Source organism: Lepidochelys olivacea (genome assembly GCF_965140295.1).
Source record: "Lepidochelys olivacea isolate rLepOli2 genome assembly, chromosome: 7".
Classification (NCBI taxonomy): domain Eukaryota; kingdom Metazoa; phylum Chordata; order Testudines; family Cheloniidae; genus Lepidochelys; species Lepidochelys olivacea.
The window spans coordinates 31,212,097-31,236,491 of record NC_140417.1 but is presented as its reverse complement, the minus strand read 5'-3'; the positions used below and the strand labels follow the sequence as shown (position 1 = coordinate 31,236,491).

General features: G+C 47.5%; 2 protein-coding genes and 1 long non-coding RNA gene across 5 annotated transcripts in view; 2 read left to right on the top strand and 1 right to left on the bottom strand.

Annotated features, from left to right (window-relative positions):
• The window catches only part of LOC311523641, a 66,284-nt gene extending 61,112 nt beyond the window's left edge, over window positions 1-5,172 (top strand). The window contains exon 3 of the long non-coding RNA XR_014712394.1: window positions 5,111-5,172. This is a non-coding gene — a long non-coding RNA (uncharacterized lncRNA). The remainder of the gene's footprint in view (window positions 1-5,110) is intronic.
• Window positions 1-24,395, bottom strand: part of MACROD1 (mono-ADP ribosylhydrolase 1) — a 185,579-nt gene that overhangs the window by 120,628 nt on the left and 40,556 nt on the right. The gene's annotated exons all lie outside the window — the stretch shown is intronic.
• Window positions 5,380-23,258, top strand: FLRT1 (fibronectin leucine rich transmembrane protein 1). The gene is made up of 2 exons (XM_084632999.1): window positions 5,380-5,864; window positions 21,015-23,258. Exon 2 carries the CDS (start codon window positions 21,062-21,064, stop codon window positions 23,045-23,047), a length of 1,986 nt encoding a protein of 661 aa, XP_084489125.1. The 5' UTR covers window positions 5,380-5,864; window positions 21,015-21,061; the 3' UTR covers window positions 23,048-23,258.

Sequence of the window (24,395 nt, the reverse complement as noted above, 5' to 3'; positions counted from 1 at the left end):
CCACACTTGTGTGTGAGACGCTTTCATCGGCTGATGGCTGGGACCAGGGCTGCCACATGCATCCTGCCCTGGCAGGGAGACGGCACAGCCCAGGTACCCTGGGGTAGGATGTGCCACTGCAGATTCCCAATCGACCCTGGTGCTGGTGAGATGCCTTTGCAAATTTGCTCACAACTGTCTCCCCCACCCTCTGATATTTCCCCTTGCTTTAAATATGGCCAGTCTCATGTTCGGAGCCGGCTGCAGCTAATGCAGTCTGACTAGTCGCTTCTGGGGTTTGCTTCTAGCAAGAGGCGGAGAATGTCACAAAGTCACATTCACTCAGACTCAGGGTGCAGAGAATCATGGAGAGTAAACAGAGAATCACCCCCTGCTCTTAACGGGTTGGGGCCTATGACATATGGTTCTCATTCCATTCAGCAGGGGGCAGCAGCATGAATGTGCACTAGCCGCTTCATCCCTATTATCTGTATTACAGACTGAGATCAGGGCATCATTAGAGCATGTGCATTTTTACTGGTATTACAGTAGCATCATTATGCTGTCCACATTATGGCAGTGCCTACACATCCTGACTGAGATCAGGGTATCATTACGACGTGTGTGTTGTTATTAGTATTACAGTACCAACTAGAGACCCAGCCCAGATCAGTGACTCATTCTAGGGTGTGCATTATTACTGATATTATGATAGAGGCCCCAGTCCAGACTGAGTAGTCATTATGGTGAGCACATTATTATTGGTATGATGGTAGTACCAAGATCAAAGCCCAATTCTGGCATGTGCATTATTAGCAGTATTTCAGTAGCACCTTGAGGCACAGATTACTTCAAACGTAAGCTCTTTGGGGCAGGGACTGTACAGCACCTAGCACAACAGAGTCCCAGCCTGGGTCTCCGGGATGCTACCGCCATGCACACAGTACGTACCAAGAACAGCAGAGACGGGCTTTCTTGCAGCTGGTGAGAGATGGGATACCAGGCTAGCTGGGCCCATTGGTCTGATCTGGGCAGGGGTGGGTGAGAGGCAGGATACTGGACTAAATGGGCCAACTGGTCTGATCTGGGGGCAGGGAGTGGGAACAGAATACCAGGCTAGATGGGCCCAATGGTGTGATCAGCAGGGGTGAGAGTGTGAGGATGGGATGCCGGGCTGGCTGGGCCATTGGTCAGATCCAGTCTGGTGCCTCTGTTAATATTTACCAGCGTACCTGGCTCTGGGGAGCTCTCACAGCACTTCTTTTCCTTGCTATTAATTGAAGGGAAAAAAGTGCTTGTAATAACATCAAAGGGGATTTAAGCTTCACCTCTGAGTTTTGCAGAATAAGAGGGGAGGGAGATTATCTACATCCATAACCCCACTGGGAGAACGGCAGGGCGCTTCCTGTGCTCTACTGGCAGAGCCGCCCCATGCTCCCTGTGCTTTCTGCGGGGCCCTGCCCCGCCACTGAGACCCCCTTAGCGCCTTTTATTACACAGGTTTCTTTCAGTGCTGAAATGAACCGGGAATTCTTCATTAATAAGAGAGGGCTTTGAAGCTGCTGCTGACCGGGCCTATGTGGTGCCAGCTTTGGCTTGCAGCGCGCAGCCACGTTCCCAGCTGGTGTAAAGCAGCTTCCGTTGGTGCCCAGAAATGGGAAGTGTCAGGACTGCGCAGGTGGGGGAAGGGGAGAGGGGGAATTGGGAGTAGAGGCTGCAGTGAGCCATGGGCAGACAGCCCTGTCCTCTCAGGGGGGCTATATCTTCTCCCTTTGTCCCACCCGTGGAGTGGATCTGCCCCACCAAAAGTCACCCCCAGTGGCAGCAAGTGGTACTGCACCCTGCAGTGCATCAGCCAGACATTATTGGTGCGACACCAGCTGGACTCTAATGACCAGCTGTTCCTGGTATAACCCCCTTTAATTCAATGGAGCAATGCTGATTTACACTAGCTGGGGATCGGAACCCATTGGCTCCAGTGGAGCTATGGCCTATTTGCACCAGCTGGGGATCTGGCCCCAATGGCTCTAATGAAGCAAATGCCCATTCACAACAACAGGGGATCTGGCCTCAGTGACACTAATGAAGGTGGGTTGTTTTCACCAGCCCAGCAAATTGCAGGAAGTAGAGGGGTTGAAGGAAGATTCACAGGTTTTCTTCGCAAGGGTGAATTGCTACTCTCATAAGGTAGCAGGGCTAAAAGAGCTGCAGCACTCAGGGTTCCAGATTACTAGAAGCGACAGGCTTGCAAGGAAGATCAGGCTGTTGAGAGTGTGGATGGCTTTGGGTGGGTCTACACAGCAAAGAAAACCCCGTGGCTGGCCTGTGCCAGCCAACTCAGGCTCACAGGGCTCGGGCTGAGGGGCTGTTTCATTGCTGTGAAGATTTCTGGGCTTGGGCCGGAACCTGAGCTCTGGGACCCTCCCAGCCCCATAATTTGGACAAGATTTCTCCAGCCCACACTCAGCGGGATACTCAGGTTTGGCTTTTCAGCAGGATGGGAACTGAGCTTTTGAGGGAGGAAATTCTGTCCTCACTTGTGGTGCTGAGCCCTGGAAAATCTGGTCTCTGGGGGTCTGATTCTAAGCGGGAGGGTTGGAGCACAAACTCCATTTCTTTGCACCACGAGCCCATGTGGTTTTGCTTGAAAAGAGAGGAACGGCGGAATGGAAAGTTAGAGCAAAGGGGTCCAGAGATGGGCTGTGAAAATCCCATTTGCTGGAAATTAATTGGAGAAATCCACGCTGCAGGCTCCCGATTTCCATAACACAAGTTCCGGCAGCACAGATAATGCCAGGCGAAGGATTCTTACCATACCACGCAGCCTTGAAACTTTAAGCCAATTTGTCAACACCCCACGCTAGCAGAAATGGTTTAAAAAGCCACCAGACGGCTTTTCTTTTTCTTTTCCCCCCACAGCTCCATCTTGAAGTCATTTATTCCAGTCATGCCTTCACTCAGTGCTTTTCCCCCTTCTGTTCTTTTGTTTCTCGGGAGAGCCATGTGGCTCATCTCCGAGCAGAATTCAAAAACATCAGGCGGGATGGGAGCATTTTTTCATTATGCCAATACCAACCCATGTCTGTGTGACTGAACGAAATCCCCACCCCCCTTGAACGTTTCAAAGACACAGAAGTCTCTACTGACCAAGGCAATGCCCCCTGTGTATACAACCTTGACTGAACACAGATCATGTTATTCTGATTTCATTCTGAAATTTAATCTCTGATCATCTTCTTAGTTTTTATTCCTCTGCTTTACAGAGGCTCAGAGATTTTGGCTTCTCCAAAGGCAGTTTTTGCCAAAGTTCATCAGTTTTAGAATCGGATGAAATTTATGAACTACATTTTTTCCCCCAGCCAAAAACTTTTTCTTTTACTTTTTCTTTTTTTTTTAACTTTCACAGAAAATCATCAACATTAGAAAAATCTTTTCTTCTTTGGTGAAAAGTTCTACAGAATATTTTCTATCAGAAGCCGCTTTCTGGAATTTTTGGTAAATAATAAAATGCTGATGGATATTTGTGATCAAAATTTCAGCTGAAAACATTTTGCAGATGATGGAAGCTGAGAGGATGGAAAACAGACCCATCTTGAATTGACAATTATTTTGAAATTTCAAATGAGTTCAAAAATCCATTTTGGTCGGTGCTTCCAAGCCTTACCATAACAACAGATCTTCAAAGGAGTGGGGAATTAGAAATTTATTGTGGGATGGTGCTTAATGGGTGACATTTTCAAAAGTGCCCAAGTCCCAATTTCAGAAGTCTCATAGGCTTTTAGGGGAACATCTTCAAAAATCCCTAAGTGACTTAGAAACTTAGAGCACAATTTTCATATGTGCCTATGTGATTTAGGAGCCTAAGTCTCCTTTTCAAAAGTCATTTAGGCCCAGACCTTCAATGGTATTTAGGTGCCTAGTTTCAATGTGAGTTAGGAGCCTAAATACCTTTGAGGATCTGGGCCTTAGGAGCCTAAATCTCATTTAAAATAAATGGGACTTCAGCTCCTAAATGTCTTCGTCGCTTTTGAAAATGCGATTTCAGGAGCCTAAGTCTACGCATTTGACCCCACTTTCTGTGGCCTAGTGAATAAAGCATTGGATTGGCACTCGGGCAACCTGATCTATTGCCTGCTTGGCCACTGGCCTGCTGTATGACCTTGGGTAAGTCACTACCCCACTCTGTGCCTCGGTTTCCCTATTTATGAAATGGAACTAATGATATTGACCTCCTTTGTAAAGTGCTTTGAGGCCTACTGATGGAAAGCGCTATATTATTATTTAAAAAGTCCATCCACAAGAGTCTACATTTTCCAAAGAAACTCATGATTTGGGGATGTTTTGTTCTTAGAGGGGGTTCTGAAATGCAGGCACCTGGTGTCCAGAAAGTCCCCTCTGAGAAACCCTGGGAGTCTCAGGTCAGGCACCCCAAATCACTAAGTCATTTTTGAAAAATGTGGGTCATTGAGCCAAATCCAGAGATTGAGCTAAGGGGCTTCTCGTTTTCACAAAGTTCTGAGTATCTAGAACTCGTCACCTGCTTGCTCTAGTTTGTCTGCAGCCTCATTGGTATGAATATAGGTTTGGCAATGAAGGATGGCACAATTATTTCTCCCAACTCTGATACACCGAAATACAGACTCTGTATGTGTTTGTGTCTGAGTGAAAGACTGTGTGTGTGTGTCTGTGTCTGAGAGAGAGAGAGAGAGTGTGAGAGAGAGACAGAAAGATAGATCATATGTATGTATATGTGCTTCTGTGTGTGTGTGTCACTTGTGTGTGTGTGTGTCAGGTCTGTGTGTGACTGTGTGTCCCTGTGAGAGTCTCTCTCTGCCTGTGTTTCTGTGTGTGTCTCAGTCTCTGTGCACATATGTGTGTTAGGGAGTCTCTGTGTGTCAATCTCTACATGAGTCTGTTTATGTCGATCTGTGTGCGTGTCCTTCTCAGTGCAAATCTGTGTACATGTGTGAATGTGTGTGTCAACCTCTGTGTGTGCGTTCCTCTGATCTACTGGCAGTGTCGGATTGAGCTCTGTGTGTGCAATGGCTGTTAATTACTAGGCCAGCAACTCTGCTATTTCCTCCTTTGCAAATACCCTTTACCTAATAGCTTTGTCCAATCATTTTTGCAGGGGAGAAGTTGCAACCCGGAGGGATAATACCCTGGATTCCTCACTGCAAGGGCTGATTTCACGTCCAACCTGTGGTGGGAATGGATTTTTCCCTTCCTTTTCTTTTTTGAAAAGCTATCCCCTCATAAAGAAAAAGCAGCAGAGCCCACTCCCCCTTCGAAGTCAGCCGTGACAACTCAGCAGCGTATGTCAAGCGGATTGGAGGGGAGCTACCTCCACGGTTGAGTAACACAACAACTCTGCCTCCACAGAGTGGGTGTGAATACAAATCCCTCAGCTTGGTCATGCAAGAACACCCCACTGCCGGGGAGCTTTGAGAAAGGATTGGGTTTATTATCCTGTTTTAAGTAACTTTTGGGAAGAAAGCAGGAGGAATCAGACACCAAGTCTCGGGGCGGGGGAGAGATTGCCAAAAAAAGGGAGGCTCTTGGGACAACCTGCAAGGAAATAAAAATTCCTTCAGACTGCAAACTGGAACCTGACGCTGAAAAGGATGGATTTACAAAGAGCCGAGCTGAATTGAAGTCTGGCAGCCCTGAAACGTGCATGGTTGCTGGGGAGGGCTAGCCTGATTATATATCACTGTCAGAAGGGTGTGCTAGGTTGGGAAGAAGGATAAAAGAGGTCGGGCTGAACTGATGCCCACTGTGGACATAAAAAGTCCCTTGGAGTTTGCAAAGCTGCAGCCTCATCGATGGAAGTAGGAGTCTAAAGGTCAAGTTGATCAGAGAGGAGGGAGTGGCGTAGCAGGAAGGTAAGCTTAACACACAGATTGGAGCAGGCACATTTGGAGCCTGGCTAAAGCTGGTCACACACATTAGCTGCCTGCAGCAAAGCCATGGGGATGGTATCGCTCCATCAGCATGAATGGAGAACACTAGGGAGACTGCATGAAATGCAGTGGAAAATCACCAAAAAGGGTTATGTCCCAGGGAAGTCCTGGGATCCAGAAGACAACATGGGGGATACTCCTCCATGCTCACCAGAGACGGGGGGCAGGGAGGGTCAGGACTCCTGGGTCCTATTCCCAGCTCTGGGAGGGGAGTGGGTCTAGCGGATTAAAGAGGGGGGCAGGAAGGGAGGACGTCTTGTTTCCACTTGTGGCTTTTGAGCAGCTGCTGGAGTCTCGGGATGAGTTAGAATCACAGTTTTCATTTAGTGAAAGACAGAACGGTGTCTATGGGGAGCAAGAGGGAGAGAGATCAAAGAAAAAGCTTGAAAACATGACCTGAGTGTCAATGTCACCTGCCTCAGTTTGCAGACAGCCTGAAACAGCTATCAGAGGTGCGAACTTCCCCGTGCATCTTAACTCTGCCATCTGCTGACACAGCAGCAAGGGGCATGGCTGGGATTACGGGTGGTGCCTAGTGCCCTGGAGTGCCTGGCAGTCTTTGGATCCCAACTGCTCAAGGTAATGGAGCAACTCCTCACACTGACAGGAACTAGCCTAAGTGTGGTGCCTACCCTGGGATTCAATAATAATAATAGTCCCTACTCTTAGCTCATGCTTTCCAGCAGCAGAACTCAAAGTGCTTTCCAAAGGAAGGCAGGATCATTACCCCCATTTTACAGATGAGGAAACTGGGGCACAAAGGGGCTGTAATTTACACACGGTCGCCAGCAGGGCTACAACCAGAACCCAACTCATCTATATCCCAGTTCAGTGCTCACTCCACTAGGCCACACTGCCTCCCTAATTTAGCCTCCGGGCAGTTGGCAGGCTTGAGAATTGAAAGGCAGATATAACTTATGGCCACAGTAACAGGGTCCATCTGATTGTGTCTGGAGAGCCCCTGAGTAGTGGGAAAGTGAGGATGTAGTGCGTGGCTTCTGCAGGATCCCTGGGTCCATCCCCACAGCCTAAGCTGGAGCTCAGCTAAGTCCTAAAGGTTCCTTGCCCACCGGGGTAACACACCCGGAGATGCAGCAGCCACATTTATCGCTTTGGATTCCTGCCGCTTTACCAGCTAAAGGCAGCATGGACCTGGTGTGTGAAAGAGATCTGGATACAAGCTTTGCATTAGGGGAGGGGAGTTGTGTAACTGCACATGGACCCAATGCTTCTCTGGAGAGCTCCTTGGGAATTCTTCACCAAACCAGGTAGTTTAGAAAATACAGAGAGACCCAGGTTCCCATTCCTTCTCTGAATCAGACAAAGCAGGGACGTGACCCTGGGTCTCCTGAGCCCTAGGGCAGTGTCCTGGCCACTGGGGCTAGCTGGCTAAGCTGGGGGCTCTCATGCTTTTTCAAAAAGTCTCATTTTCATTCCAATGCAGAACAAAACCAAACATCTAAAGTTTGAAATCTTTGGCTGGCTGAAATTCTTGTTCTCCAGCCCCCTGTGTGCATGGCTTTGAGCTGGGAAAAGCTGGCTAGAGCGGAGAGAAACACCATTTACACACTTTCCCTGCTCAGCTAGCCTTTGGCCCTGCAGTGAGTGGAAATATCACAGAAGCTGCCTCTTGCAGGCTGGCTAAGCTTCTAATCTCATTAATGGGGTGAGCCATTAAAACGGGCACAAGGGCTCACTCTTCTTCTCTGGACAATAGGGGCATCTTCACGAGGACAAGTCGTATGTTCATAACTCGGGTGAGCGAAGGTAAGTCGTTCACATGTGGAGTTAATGCCCACAAGGACACAACGCTGGGCTGACATACCGGGGATTGAACCAGGGACTTCCAGAGCTCAAAGCATAAATGACTACAGCTTGTGCTAAAGAGCCCATAAACCAGCGCAGGCCTTGTAACACTCTTCTCCGCTGTGCATCAGCAGAGCGGGGGGCCAACACCCGCTCACCAGTGGGTTCCGGTGGCAGCACTCCTAGACAGACCCAAGCTCGCTGGACTCCACCTAGCTCAGGTCCCAATAGCAAAGAAGCTGCAGCAGAACAGACTTTTGCCCAGCCTGTGCTGCCCTAGCTCCACTATTTGTACCTGCGCTAGCTAGATCAAAGGTAGCTCAGATGGGCCTATGTGTGCTGCAGTCACAGCCCAGGACTGCAGTGTAGATATTCCCTTTTGGGAGTATTCACCTCCACCTGCTAACTCATGTTAAAGCTACACCTTGCCATGTCTCCACTAGGGCGTTGGCGAACATGAGATAAGAACACATCTTTTGTCCTAGTGAAGACAGGGCCTCAGACAAAGGATGTATTTTTTAACCCCTGTCATGCTAACCCATGTTAAAATCCTGTGGAAGATGAAGTAAGAGTTTCCCTTCACCAGAATATTAGGTCATGTTAGAAGCTGACCCTGAGGAGTCATGTTAACTAACACAACATTAAACACAGCTATCTATACAGTCAATTGCAAAGTTAACAGGAGTATTGTCCATAACTCAGTTCCTGTCTACACACAACACCCCTTCACTTGAGTGGGGTGGTGCTTTGAACTCAGGTTGGCTGGCCCCAGAGGAACATAGGCTAAAACTCAAGTGAACAGGTCAGCTGCTAATATGAGTGCTCTGTAGTGGGGATGCAGGCTAGCACTAGTCGAGTGTTGCTAGTCCTCCAATGCCTTCCCACAATCCCCTGGGTGCCCAGAAAGGACAGACACAATCTTCCCCCGTTCAATGGGAGAGAATTCATAGAGTGGCTCAGCTGTCTGCGGTGCTAAGAATCGTGGAATACAGTCCCAGAAGTCCGAGTGAGTGCAGTGCCCATGTGGCCATGGCTATTCAAGTGGTATTTCACAGTGTGTAGACACTCTCACTTGAGCTAGACTAACTCAAGTTAACTCTGCAGTGAAGACAGAGCCTCAGCCAGTTCTGGTTAAACCCCACTGAGGCTAGAGGGTTAACCACATATATCCGCATGAGGTGACACTCCACTTGCCCCTTCAAATACTGACAGCTAAGTAGCATTTAACAGCATGTTAGCTAACATGAGCCTCCCCCAAGTCTGGGTTCTAACATCACTTCATTTTCTAGTGGAGACAAGGGACAAAATTTTCAAAAGCCATTTAAGGGACTTTGGAGCCTAAATCCTATTTTCTAAAGGGATTTGGGGTAGATTTCCAAAGGGATTTAGGTGCCAAAAGATGAAGCTAGGAGCCTACTGGCATATTCCAAAGCCCCTAGGCATTTAGGGCCATATTTTCAAGTAGAACTAATAGGGCAAAGTACAAGGACTTAGGAACTAACAACAAGAATTTCTGCTACGAACTGAGGGCTCATCAGTTGGAAACAACTTAGGAGCAGACTTGGGTGTTCCCTGATCGCAGGATGAGCCACCAATGTGATGGGGCCAAGAAAAAGACAAATGTGATCCTAGAATATATCGGGTGTGGGATTTCCAGTTGAGTTAGGGAAGTATTAATGCCACGGGACAAAGTACTGGAAAGACCTCATCTGGATACTCTGTACAGTTCTGGTCACCCACATCCAAGGTAGAAGAATTCAAACTGGCCCGGGTGCAGAGGAGGGCTCCTAGGCTGATCAGGGGAATGGAGAGGCGATCTTACTAGAGATGACTGAAAGAGTTGGGCTTGTTTAGCCTGGTCAAACAAAGGCTGAGAGGGCATCTGGTTGCTCTCTCTACATACACAAGGGGGGTTGACCCCAGGGAGGGAGGAAGAGCTATTGAAGCTAAAGGACAGTGTTGGCACAGGAACAAATGGGGATAAACTGGACAAGAATCAATTGAAACTGGCAATGAGAAGAAGGTTTCTCCCTGTCACAGAAGGGAAGTTCTGGAGCAACGTCCCAGTCCCAGTCGGAGCAGTGGGAGGCAAACATCCCAGCTAGCTTGAAGATGGAGCTTGACAAGTTTTAGACCGTGATGGGCTGCATGACCCTTCTCGTCCTGTGTATCTAGACAATGGGGACTTAAACCTGGGTCTGCCACATCCCACCCATCCCTAACCACCAGCAGAGAGAATCTCTCTCTGGCCCAATGAATGTTTAATTATTCTACAACATGGAACAGCTTCGCCAGGAGAAAGAGAGAGAGACTGATTACAATGCAGTGGTCAGGGCATGACACCTGGGATGTGTGAGAGCCAGGTTGAGGCCCACATCAGGCGGAGCAGGGAGGAGGAGCAGGCTTGCATGTAAGCCTCCCGTAACCCAGATGAGTGCCCTGACCACTGGGATAGGCTGGGCTTGTTGCAAGCTCTTTTCCCTGACCAGAAATTCCCTCCTGGACCATCAAAACCAATATGTGGAAATGGAGCTGGGCAATGACCTTGGCTCACCAGCTGCCTAACTGCTGTCAGGTTTAAACTCAAGTGAACCACAAGAGACCCCGGAAGTCATTTCATTACAAAGTCTGAATATCAGAGTTTAAGATTAATAAACCCTTCATTTATCGCTTCACCAGGCCCCTAAACATTATTCACTGCATAACTCAAAGGGCTGGAGCATCCTTGGCTTGCACTAAGGCTGGTGGGACTAGAGAGCACTCAGCACCCTGCTGGATGGGGCCCTAAATGCTTGGTTTGTTGAGGCATTAGCAGCTTTGTTACAAACCAAGGCTGTGAAAGATCCCCTGTGGACAGAATAATTATTATTGATTATAAAAGCAGATAAACCCAGCCAGGACACAGCCGCGCTGAAAGACACGATAAACCTCGCAAGCGGCTTTCAGCGTTGCAAAGAGTTCCTGTTTAATAATAATATGGTTTGTGTTATAGCAGCGACTCAGACCTCTGCCGAGCTCAGGGCCCCTATTGTGCCAGGCACTGCCCAAACTCCAGCTGACCCCAAAGCCCCTGTTGTGCCAGGCACTCGCCAAACTCCAATCGAGCGCTGATCCCTTGTTGTGCTGAGCGCTGCACGGACCCCCAATTGAAAAACAGTCCCTTCCCCAAAGAGCTTGCAGTCTATATAGAGAAAGAGTGGGAGGGAAACAGAGATGCAGAGAGGGGAAGGAACATACTCAAGGTCATATAGCAGATTAGTGGCAATGCCAGGACTTGAGCCCAGGGAGGCAGTGTAGTCCAGTAGCTAGCGCACAGGACTGGGGCTCAGAATACCTGGGTTCTTGTCTCAGCTCTACCACTGACCTACTAAGTGACCTTGGGCAAATCAGCTCTGTGCCTCAGTTTCCCCTCCTCACCCTTTGTCTATTTAGACTGTACTGTCTTTAGGGCAGGGACTGTTTCTCAATGTGTCTGTACGGCGTCTGGCACAATGGAGGTCCAGATTTTGGTTGGGGTCTATGCAGTGCCAAGCACAATGGCATTCTGATTTTGGTCAGGATCTGGGCAGCATCTGGTACAATGGAATCCCGATCTTGGTTGGGGTTTTTAGGTGGTACAATACAATAAAATCCTCATACCACAGTAAACCCTGGACCATGCTGTTTCTTCATCCTACACTGAACAGATTTTGCCACTACTTTATTACTGAGTCTAACATTTTACATTTTCTCCTTCCATTTTTTAACTATACATATATATATATTTTTAAATGTTTCCACGAACACCTAATAAAAACCAAACTGATCGAACTGACGCCCAGTATGGGAGATGGAATGTGGATATCTCCTAATGAAGGGAAGCTCCAAATTACTCCTCTTCTTATACCATTTTCCCCCTAGAAAAATATTGTCATATCAGATGTTGCTATCAATATAATTAACCTCCCCAGACACAAATTTGAATTTTCTTTTCCCCACCCCGCTTCTAACGTGTATCATTTTCTATTAACTGGAGCAATTTTCGTTTCTATTAGCCCTGGATACAATGCAACTGAGCGAACTTCTTTTAACAATCCCTTTTGAGAGGCATTTGCATACCTGTCTGCAATTACAGCCAAGATAAGGCTCGATGCATAATGCATGCAGCATGAAATTGGCAAAATAATTAACTCTAGGGTTGTTTTTTTTTCCTTAAGAAGCGGGCACATTACAAGTTCTATAAAAAGACACCTAGAGATAAACATCAGACAGAATCTCAGCTAAGTCAGTTTGTCCTGCTACGAGGTGACTCTTTGCTTTGCACCGTGATAGCATCTTGGTAACAAAAGAACGACTCATTTATAAAACTTCCCATCTGCTTGCAATTTAAAGAGGATCAGGTTGGGTTGGATTTGGATGGGAACTTTTAAGGAGTACCTACAGGAGTGGCAGTTCAGTGTCAGGTGTGTAAATGGGGGAGGTATTTATAAGGAGGCGATATTTAGTGCATAGCACACTAGACTGGGATGCAGGATACCTGGGTTCTATTTCTGGCTCTGCCATTGCCCTCCTTCATGACCATGGGCAAGTCATGGTCTCTGTCTGTGCCTCAGTTTCCCCATCTGTAAAATGGAAACAATGATAGTACCAGAGACCAGGATGAGACCTTCATGGGGTGGGGGGAGATTACCCCACATGAGCCCACTACTGGATTCTGACCCTTCCTGTGAATCATCTGGTACCAGCCACTCCAAGAAATAGGAAACTGGATTAGATGGACCTTGACTCTGATCCAGTCTGGCAAATCCAATTCCAGTATTTACACTTTCAAAAGGAGGTTGAAAAATTTGAAAGGATCCAGAGAAGAAGCACAAGAAGGATACAAAGTCTGGAGAACCTGCCTTACAGTGGGATAGTTGCGGAGATCAATCAATCTAGTTAGCTAATCAAAGAGCAGGTTAGGTGGTGACTTGATCGCAGCCTATAAGAAAGTTTACAATATGGAGATTTCTGAGAACAGAGGGCTCTTAAATCCTCTGTCTAATCCTGGTGCCCACAATTCAGGAAGGATGGTGATAAATTGGAGAGAGCAATAATGATTAAAGGATTGGAAAACATGCCTTATAGTGAGAGACTCCAGCAAACCAAAGATTAAGGGGTGACTTGATCACAGTTTATAAATATCTACAGGGGATACAGAAATTGGGCTCTGCAATCTAGCAGATGCAGACCTAACATGATCCAATGGCTGGAAGTTGAAACTAGACAAATTCAGATCAGAAATAAGGTGTGACTTTTTTAGCCTCACTCAAAGACTCTAAGTGATGGAGAATCCACCCTTTCTCTGGATCAGCTCTTTCAATAGGTAATCCCCCTCCCCTTATTTCTAGTGTGAACTTGTCTAGCTTCACCTCATGGCCATTGGGTCTCCTGCCTTTGTGTGATGCACTGAAGAGCCCTCTGCTCTCTAAATCTTTTCCCCAAAGAGGTACTTCTAGACCATGGTCAAGTCACCTCTTAACCTTCTCTTGGAGAAACTAAACAGAATTATCATCTTAAGTCTCTGACTCGAAGGCAGGTTTTCCAGACCTTGAATCATTCTCACAGCAATTTTCTAGACCCTTTCCAGTTTTTCAACCTCCTTTTTGAAATATGAACACCAGAACTGGACACGGTATCCCAGTAATGGTCTCATCAATGCCATGTAGAGAGGTAATACTACCTCCAGACTCCTACTTGATATTTCCCTGTTATATGCCGAAGGATCATGTTCACCCTCATAGCTACAGAATCCCACCGAGAGATCATGTGCAATTGGTTAGGCAGGAGGTCAGATTAGAATAATGGTCCTTTACTGGCCTTAAAATCTAGCAAAGCAGGTAACTCTGAGCCTAACCTCCCAGAATGGAGTTAAGGGACACTGTGTAGAGTTGGTCAGAAATTATCCAATGGAACAGTCTTCTGTCAGAAAAAGCCAATTCAATGAAATCAAAATGTTTCACAGGAATGTCTTGATTTCATCAAACTATTTTGTTCAACTTTATCATATTTACTATTATGTTATGTACAATATATAATCATTTTCCAGGCCTCAAATCATTCCTACTGCAATTTTCAGAAGCTTTTCCAATTTGTCCACACTCTCTTTTGAAGAGTGGACACCAGCATTGGTCATGGTACCCAATAAAATAGTAGAAGCAGTGGAACAGGTTATCTAGGGAGGTTGTGGGATCGCTGTCATTGGAGGTTTTTAAGAACAGGTTGAATAAACACTTGTCAGGGATGGTCTAAGTATACTTGGTCCTGCCTTAGCATGAAGGGGACCTCTTGAGGTCCCTTCCAACCTTATATTTCTATGATTCTATATTATAATATAAAAATCGAAGTGACAAACTTTAAATAAAGTGCTTCAAAAATGCCATTTCTATATTTCCAAATCAAAATTGTTCAGAATTTTCACTTCACAAGAAATTTAAAAATTTCTAAGTCAGGACCAAAGGAAATTCCAAAGTGTCAGAAATGTCTGCAGAACAGAAATCCCAAATTCTGATCACTGTCCAACTGGATAAAATCACATCCTTACTATTTGTACTAACTAAATCCATGGCACTTTTCCTGAGTTGGGGGTGTAAAGTCCTGAGCAAATGACACTCAAGGTAGCTGTACTCGGTCCTTGGGGATGTAGGGGGAGAGGAAATAAGATTTGAAAGTGCTTTTCGAATATTAAACCAATGAAATTTAACCATCCACATGAGGGTCATAATCATCACCCCCATTTTACAGCCTGGGGAATATGAGCTGAAAAGAGGTGGTAGGGGCTCAAGAGAATGCAGCTAGGCATGGAACCTGGGTGTCCTGACTTCCAGGCCCCTGCTCTAACCACTAGACCCCACTCCCTTCCCAGAGCTGGGGACAGAACCCAGGAGTAAGCAGCACTGTGTATGTGTGTTTGTGTGGGGGCTGTTTTAAATACATTTCTCCTTTTAAAGAGCCACTGAAACAAACAGACAAAAGCTCATATTCCACGCCCAACTCCTCCTCACAATTAATCCCTGCAGTATGACTAAACGGAACCACATTTCCTCCAGGGAACCTTTCCCCCACACCCAGGGGCAGATCTGAGTAGCTTTTAGCAGCATTGCACACACACCCCCGACACGTGCTCCCCAGTCCACTCGCTTCCCACTATGAAATCCTCACCAGCACCATCTCCCACTCTCCTCCACCTCCTTCATCTCTCTCCCTTCTTTTGATTTGGCCTTTGTAAAAGGCACACATGAGACAGGCCGTGATGTCTAGTTGCTTCTGTTCTGCTGTCTGCATGGATGCAGATGGGCCCCAGAGGGATAAACTGCGGAGCAAGGAGCTGAGCTTTGGGGGCAACTGAGTTTAAAGTATTGGAGTCACAGCAATGCTAACAGATCCCTTCAAACTCCCATCGGCCGGTGCGTACAACTAGTGGAAACTTGCATTCAGGAATGGAATAAAGCACCAGATTTTTATATTCTTCCACCCTGAAAAGAGGTGGATTAACAGCAGTTCTCAACTTGGGGTCCGCAGACACTGTCTAAGGGGTCCACAAAAGGTTCTCGTTACCATAGAACAGTGATTTTCAACCTGGAATCCCCAGACTATGTTTAAAGATTTCCGAAGAGGCCACAGCTCCATCTGAAAAATTTTAGGGGTCTGCAAATGAAAAAAAGGGTTGAGAACCACTGGATTAAGGCACTTGATTTGTCGCATTCTCCCCCAGGTCCACTGGCTTCAAAATAACCAAGGGCCAAAACAGAAATGCCACCACGGCAAAGGAACAGAGAGCATCTCCCACGATGCTAAGGCCCTCATACCAATCAATAGCCATATGCAAGGCTGGAAGTTTGGGCAAGGGGCCTGCAATGGAAGTGAATGGATTGTTCTAAATGTAATGGGGGGCAGATTCCCAGGTGGTGTAAATCGCCGGCATTCCACTGACGTCAATGGGGCCAGATTCCCAGCTGCTATAAACTGCAGGCTGGCTTGGGAGTTTATTACTCCTCCCTGGCTGGCTGATGCTGTCTGCAGAGCAATGCAGGAGCGTTGCCTGATGGAACGTCAAGATGCATAGGCAGATTTTAATGTTTAAACGTATTTCCTCAGGCAAAGAAGGCTTGGCAAGCTGCAGAGTGGATTTAGCAGCAGTATGAATTATTAGGCAGGTTAAAGACTCCTGCAGGAATTCAAATGGTTTATTTTGGTGGGTGTCATGCTCAGCCGCTCAGAAGCATCACTCTGCATTGATCATGGGCTACACTTCCATCAGCCTTACCCCCAACTCTTGGCAGCCAATGCAAGCTTTTCCAAAGGGATTTTGTTGGCCCAGTTTGAGATGCCTTAAAAGAGTCTGATTTTCACAGCCCTTTGTTCAAATCAGCCTCCTCTTGAGGTGATTGGGTTAGCTCCCAACCCTTATTCCCAGCGGGGTTAAGATTAGCACCCAGGTCTCCTGATTTGCACTGTCAGTCCTTGGTGCCCTTGTCACTAGTCCACACTGCCTCCATATGGGACCTTGGCTAACTATGCTAGGCAGGCAGTGGTGCCTAGTAGATAGGGCATTGCACGCGGACTCAGGAAACTTGTGTTCAATACCTAGCTCTGCCACTGGCCTGCTGGATGACCCTGGGCAAGTCGCCTCACTGCCTTATACCTCAGTTTCCCCATTTGTAAGAAGGGGATAATGATCCTGACCACCTGTGTAAAGTGCTCGGAGTTCTACTGTTGAAAGATGTGGTAGAAGAGCTAGGGGCTATTAGTAACTCAGTACGTGGTGTCAGTGACAGTTAGGCTGAATTCATTGCCACAAGAAACTGCTGACTTTAGCAAGATTTCAAAAGGAGAATTAGACTGGCAAAGTCTTCCAAGTTTAGAACTGGCCTAAGTGCCATTCTTAGGAGCCTAAATCCCCACTCAGGTCTTCTATATCTCAGGCTTGCACACTTACCCCTGCACCATCCTTCCCTTGCAGTTTGCAGCTGCTTTACACTTATTCTGCATGGCAAAAGCTTTGCACAAAACCAGAGCGATCAGGACCAAGAAACCGTTTGACTCACTGAACGGTGAGAGTATTAATAAAGCATCTTTAACTATTTGAGGAACTTTTATGGTCCCATCAGGTGGATGAACAATGGATTTTTTGGTTCATTGGCAGTTTTGAAAAGTAAAAAACAAAAATCATTTCTTGTCAGACCAAAAATTTAAAAAAGTTAAATTGTCAGTGAATTGGAAAGTCAGGGGGAAAAATTGTTTCAGGTTGAACAAAACACTTCGTTTTGACAAAATCAAAGCATGCTATTTTGAATTTGAACCTTTTTGAACTTTCAAAAATGAAATTAAAAGAAATGTTCATGCTGACATATCAAAATCTTTCCTGTTGAAAATGTCAAAACTGTTTTGATTTTTCAGAATTTTTTTAAAGTTTCTTTCTGAAACAAAAAAAAATGTGTGAAATCAACACAAATTCATTTTTGATGGGGCCCAACGCAGTATCCCTGCACCATCCTTGCTGCCCCAGATTAGACCAATGGGCCAATCTGTCCCGCACTTCCTTAGGTCAGACCAGTGGTCCATCCAACCCATTCGCTGCAGTTGAGACCTATCTATGTAAGGCACCCAATCTTGCCTCTATTACCATAATACCTGAGCACCTCACAATCTTTTAATGTATTTATCTTCTCAACCCCCCATAAAGTGGGGCAGTGCTATCCCCATTTTACAGGATGGGAAACTGAGGCACAGAGAAGCTCAGTGACATGCCTCAGGTCCCCTAGGAAGTCTGTGAGAGAGCAGGAATTGAACCTCGGTCTCCCAAGTCCAAAGCTACTGCCATAACCACTGCATTACTGTTTGTAAAGCTCACTGCAGGTTAGTTCTATGTATTGTCCTTCACAAGAGGTTAAGAAAAATTGTCAAAGCAATTTTAAGGGAGGAATAGGAAAAAATATCCACAGTTTGTCTTCAAAGAAGCAGCAGGGGCCAAAAGAGATTGGGAAATGAGACCCTTATTTGGCAGTGAGAGATACTGAGCCATAAAGGATTTTATGTCTCATAATGGAGGAAATGGCCAAAACTAAGAGTGAGCCGGGGAAAAAGGAGACAGGGAAGAAAAAAAAGAAATGTAAAATTTATAGAGGAGCCGAATGCATAATGAACTCAAGCAAAGTGAGTGGTTCCTAGTGATTTAATGGGCACTGGCCCAGCAGAAGACCTCGCTGGCTCAAATCTTCCATGTAAAGCCCTTGTAAAAAACTAACATTGGACGGGGTTTAACTCAGGTGAGGTGAAAGGGCCCCGGATGAGTCCCTGTAAAGCATAACCTGTGGTAGAACTCACTGGCACTGTTCTCCACAGGCAGCCTTTCACCGCAGCCAAGCTGGGGGACAAAGACACAGCCACAAGGAAGGGAGGTGAGGTGAGGTTAGGGATAGATAGATAGATGGGAGTGTGTAGGGGGGTGGATGGATAGATAGGTGAGAGATGTTTTTGGGAAGTGATGGGGAAAGAAAGAGGTATCGATTTTTAAACTGCAATAGAAAGAAAGAAAGAAAGAAAGAAAGAAAGAAAGAAAGAAAGAAAGAAAGAAAGAAAGAAAGAAAGAAAGAAAGAAAGAAAGAAAGAAAGAAAGAAAGAAAGAAAGAAAGAAAGAAAGAAAGACAGACAGACCATCTAGAGCAAAACCCCTGTGTTAAGGCGCAGTAAAACTGAAGCAGGGTGTGTGCCTATGAGTCTGAGTTATGGGAGGTGCCAGCAGAGCTTTGGCCCTAGAGCAAAGCCCCTGTGTTAAGGTGCAGTAAAACTGGAGCAGGGTGTGTGAGTCTGAGTTATGGGAGGTGTTCCTGGAATGGGGATTACTCCCCTCCCCAGTGAAGACATCATCTAGGCCAATGGTCCCCAAAATTCACTTCGTGCCCCCCTTACCTCTAGGAGAGCGCACCCCACAGTTTGGGGACCTCTAATCTAGGCATACCCCTCCCATTGCTTTACCACCATGCAATCCTCTGTCCCCATCTACTCCACTGCATCCCTCTCCCAGCTACACAAGGATCCAGGCAAATAAAACCTACCCATAAAACCAGGCGATTTACTGCACTTAATTTGATAGGCTACATAAACCATGAAATATAAACAACAGGACATAAAAGAGCAGCCAAAGCAGGTGGCCTTGTAACAAAGTGCCCTGTGGCCTGGACGGTCTCTCCTCTGCAAAGATCTGTTGCCGCGCAGTTGGGAAACTCAGAGGCTGGGTGCTAACACAGCAGGAAGGATGCTAAGGCAGGAAGATGAGTGTCTGCAATAGAGGCAGGAAGCAGGAGCGCTCTGGTCCGTGACTCCATAAACTCCACCATTATCCATCATGCCACAGCGCAAGATACAATCTCAACTCTATTACAATCCTGAGCCAACATAGGTATTGTGCAAAGTGGTAACAACCTAGGATCCGCACACACATACAAGGTGACATGCAGCTGTTGTTACACAGCCTCAGAAATTCATCCATCTCTGCTTAACTTTAGTTCAACCAGAAATTATTCCAGGGCCATCCTGTGGCCTTTCACCCTGGAGATCAGAATAGATTATCACAGGGGTACCTTCTGACCTTAGAATCTATGAACTTCGAGACTTTGCACTTGAAGCTGGCTGCAGCCCCAGGCACACCTCAGAGAGAGCATGATCGAATGGCTAAGCCCTTATGAGGGGAATGAGGACACCTGGGTTCTATTCCCAGCTCAGAAAGTGGGGCAGGAACTGTCTATTACTTTGTGCGTGTACAGTGCCTAGCAAAATAGAGGCCCAATCTTGGCTGTCCCTTAAGCGCTACTATAATACACATCGATAAAATTATAGCAGTTAGAGCAGCAGGGCTGGGTGTCAGGACACCATGGTCCTAGTCCCAGCTCTGGAAGGAGAGTGGGGTCTATTGGTTGCAGCAGGATGGGCTGAATCCCTGGGTTCTAGTGTGGTCTAGTGGTTAAAGCAGGGGGATGAGAATCCAGATACCTGGATTCTATTCCTATCTCTCCCATTACCATAATGCCTAGGAGTCTCAGTCATGGACAGTCATGGACCCCATTTTGCTAGGCTCCTTGTGTACATGTCTCCACACTAATGGCTATGCCGGTAACACTACATCAGTAAAAAGTCATCCCACAATCCACACAATTATACTGAGACAAACACTGTGTGCATAGCAGGTCTTAGACTGCAAGATCTTTGGGGCAGGGGATGTCTCTCACTATGTGTCTGTGCAGAGCCCGGCACAATGGGACCCGGATCTCAGTGGGTTCTGTGCAGTGCCAACACTATCAATTTGATCGACAGATCTATATCTATGCACTACCGTAACACCACTAATAATGTGTAAATCTCAAATCCCCTGAAAGACACAAATCTGCAGTGCATTAGTTTCTCTCTGACACCCTTTACCGAGAGGAACGATGGGACGAGTGGGTGGCTGAGCGACAAGGAGAGACAAATGCATGCAGGTAGCGGGAATGTGCGCACGTCTCTGTTATCTGCTTCTAATGTATGCAGTGTTGTGGCTATATCTCCGAGGCAGCTGGAAGCTGGTGTGTCAGCGTTGCCATTAGAAAGCTCTTATTAACATGGATTTATACGTCTTCTGCAGCAGATTTTGCAGCCTGACAGATGCCGGGGGAAGATTTAGTGCTGGAAGCAAAGTGAGGGGGGGGGTGCATTAGTGGTGCTGGATTTTTTAATTGATAAGGGGATCTGCTTTTTGGGTCGTAAAAGGAAAAAAACCACCCCAGATTTCATCTGGACCATGGAGAAGTTTTGTTGGGATTTTTAGCTGAGTGATTTTATTTTTCAATCATCAAAAATAGATGTACCTATCGGCTGACTGAGACTTTGTTGTGAGGTGGTGTGATTTATTGGTCAAGGCACTGGACTAGGACTCCAGACACTTGGATTCTGTTCCTGGCTCTGCCACTGACTTGCTGGGTGACCTTGGGCAAGTCACTGCCTCTCTGTTTCCTTCACGACTCTTTGTCTGTTAGAGTCTAAGGTCTTCAGGGACTGCCTTTTGCTGTGTGTCTGTGAAGAGTCAGCATATCAGGGCCCTGATATTGGTGGGGGTCTATGCAGTGCCTGACCTGATAGATCCATCAATCGATTGATAGACAGAACACCCAATGCTCAGCCCCCATTCCCATGTTGCAGGCCTACCCCATCTCTAATCCCCATGTAGCTCCACCTCCATAATTCAGGCTCCTCCCATTTCTCTCCCCTCTACAGGTCCCAAAGGTGTAACCCAGGGTCCACTCCCCACCACCCCCGGCACAATGACAACAGCATCCACGGTGACCTCCACGGTGGTGACCACAGCATCAGCCATGGACCTGCGTGACTGGCTCTTGCTGTGCTATGGCCTGGTGGCCTTCCTGAGCGAGGTGATGGCCAGTGGTGCGTCCTGCCCCTCGGTGTGCCGCTGCGACAACGGCTTCATCTACTGCAACGACCGGGGCCTGACTTCCATCCCAGCCGACATCCCCGACGATGCCACCACCCTGTACCTACAGAACAACCAGATCAACAACGCTGGTATCCCCTCCAACCTCAAGTCCAAACTCAACGTCCAGGTGATCTATCTCTATGAGAATGACCTGGACGAGTTCCCCATCAACCTGCCACGCTCACTGCGGGAGCTACACCTCCAGGACAACAATGTGCGCACCATCGCTCGCGACTCCCTGGCCCGCATCCCCCTGCTGGAGAAGCTCCACCTGGACGACAACTCCGTCTCCACTGTCAGCATTGAGGATGATGCCTTTGCTGACAGCACCCGCCTCAAGCTGCTCTTCCTGTCCCGCAACCACCTCAGCAGCATCCCGTCTGGCCTGCCTCGCACTTTGGAGGAGCTGCGGCTGGATGACAACCGCATCTCCACCATCCCGCTGCATGCTTTCAAAGGGCTGAACAGCCTGCGGCGACTGGTGCTGGATGGGAACCTGTTGGCCAACCAGCGCATCGCCGACGACACCTTCAGTCGGCTGCAGAACCTCAGCGAGCTGTCCCTGGTGCGCAACTCTCTGGCTGCCCCTCCGCTTAATCTGCCCAACTCCCATTTGCAGAAGCTGTACCTCCAGGATAACGCCATCAGCCACATCCCCTACAACACCCTGTCCAAAATGAGGGAGCTTGAGAGGCTGGACTTGTCCAACAACAACCTCACCACTCTGCCCAAGGGCCTGTTCGATGACCTGGAGAGCCTGACCCAGCTGCTGCTCAGGAACAACCCTTGGTTCTGTGGTTGCAGCCTCATGTGGCTGAGGGACTGGGTCAAGGCCCGGGCTTCAGTGGTCAACGTGAGGGGGCTGATGTGTCAAGGGCCAGATAAAGTGAGAGGCATGGCCATCAAGGACATCACCAACGAGATGGATGAGTGCTTTGAGGCGGGTGCACAGGGCAATGCAGTGGCAGCCAAGACCACCACCAGCCACGCAGCCGTCACTACACCTCAGGGCTCCCTCTTCACCCTCAAGGCCAAGCGACCTGGGATCCGCCTGCCAGACTCCAACATTGACTACCCCATGGCCACAGGGACCGGCACCAAGGCTTTGGTTCTCAACGTCAAGCCACTGACGGCCGATAGCATCCAGATTAGCTGGAAGGCCATGCTACCTGCTGCTTCCTTCCGGCTCAGCTGGCTGCGTCTGGGTCACAGCCCAGCGGTAGGCTCCATCACCGAGACCCTGGTGCAAGGGGACAAGACCGAGTACTTGCTAACGGCCCTGGAGCCCAAGTCCACCTACATCATCTGCATGGTCACCATGGAGACAGGCAGCACCTATGTGGCAGATGAAACTCCGGTGTGTGCCAAAGCAGAGACAGCTGACACCTACAGCCCCACTACCACCCTCAACCGGGAGCAGAACGTTGACCCAATGGCTGGGCTGCCTCTGGCAGGGATCATTGGTGGGGCAGTGGCCTTAGTCTTCCTCTTCCTGGTCTTGGCAGCCATTTGCTGGTATGTCCACCGGACGGGCGAGCTGCTGACGCGGGAGAGGGCCTACAGCAGGGGCAGCCGGAAGAAAGACGACTACGTCGAATCGGGTACCAAGAAGGACAACTCCATCCTGGAGATCCGAGGTCCTGGGTTGCAGATGCTTCCCATCAACCAACACCGAGCCAAGGAGGAATACGTAATCCACACGATATTCCCATCCAACGGCACCAGCTTATACAAAAGCACCCATACCATCGGCTACGGCACAACCCGTGGATATAGAGACGGAGGCATCCCAGACATAGATTACACCTATACATGATGGAGAACCATCGCTCCCTCTCAACCCCCACACCGCCCCATGCGGCTGCCACCGGATGGCTTACAAATCGAGGAGAAACTATTTTCTCTAACAGAAACGGCTTGAATGGCAGGCATTGGGGAGAAGGGAGGGAAAAACTATTTTGTAGACCAAGGGGTGGTTAAAAATTAAAAAAAAAAAGACATAATTTATATTTAATATTCCAGATTTCAAACGAACAACACGTGCTCATGGATCGTCATGGATTGAGGAGAAAAAGCTACCTATTCATATCTTTCCTCTCGTGTAAATCTATTTTCTTTTTCAGGAAATAGGTTATAAAAGAAAAAAAAATTCAACACACAACTGTCATTCCTGACTGCTGACCGTTGACGGTTTAGCCATCCCCGCTTCAGATAGGAGAGGAGGATTTTTCTCTCATTTTAATGGGATCTACTTCCAACCCTTTCCTGTCTTTATTCCCATAACTGGTTGCTTGGTTTTACTTTTTATGCCGCCTTCGTCAACGGTTTTGTTAAGAGCGAACGGATTTGGATTTCCCCCCTCTCCCAAAGCTGGGGGGGAAATGGGAAAATATTCCATATTGCAGCATAGTTCCTGGGCGCGGACAATTGAATTGGACCCCTTGGTTAACTCCAGACACTTCAAGTAGAAACATTATCTAATTCAATTCATAGCTTTGTCCATAGCAAAAAAAATTATACACACACACACACACACACACACACACAAACCTCCTCCTCCTCATTTTCTTCCAGACAGCTCGGGTGATGGCTTCCAGGGGATAAGGTGCAGGATGCTGATGTCCAAATGTATCTCAGGTTCCATTGGGTCACATATATTTGGGGGAAGAAGTGGATTTCGATTCAGATTCCAGCACAATAGGCTTCGGTGGAAGATTCTGCCTTTTGGGCCAGGTGTTGGGAAGCAGGAATGCACAGGGGGCCCATGGTGCTAGGAAAAACCCATTCTGGGTCACCGCTGGTTTGGGAGAATCCTGCTGAGATGGTTAGAATTGCTCGAAACAAAGCCACAATGGTACTTTCTTTTTAAGAGCAGGACCAGGCAGGTTTGCTCAGGAAGCCACAAAGATATATAAGCAGCCCCAATTAACACTCATCTATCTTCCTTGGAAAACCCAGCCTTGACTTTTAACTTTCTTCTCCTTTTATTAACATTCAAAGGTTTTAAAATTACACCCAGGTCCGAAATCAGGATAGGAGCGACTGGGTGCAATTCCATGGGCTTGGGCCTGAATGTTTTAGGAAAGGTGTGTGCAAGGTCAAGTGCAAGGACATGGTACTACACCCCAGCAGTGCTGGGGATAGAATCCAGGCATCCTAACTCC

Coding starts and splice junctions, on each gene's coding strand:
- FLRT1 (XM_084632999.1), top strand. CDS start 21,062: ATGACAACAGCATCCACGGTGACCTCCACGGTGGTGACCACAGCATCA.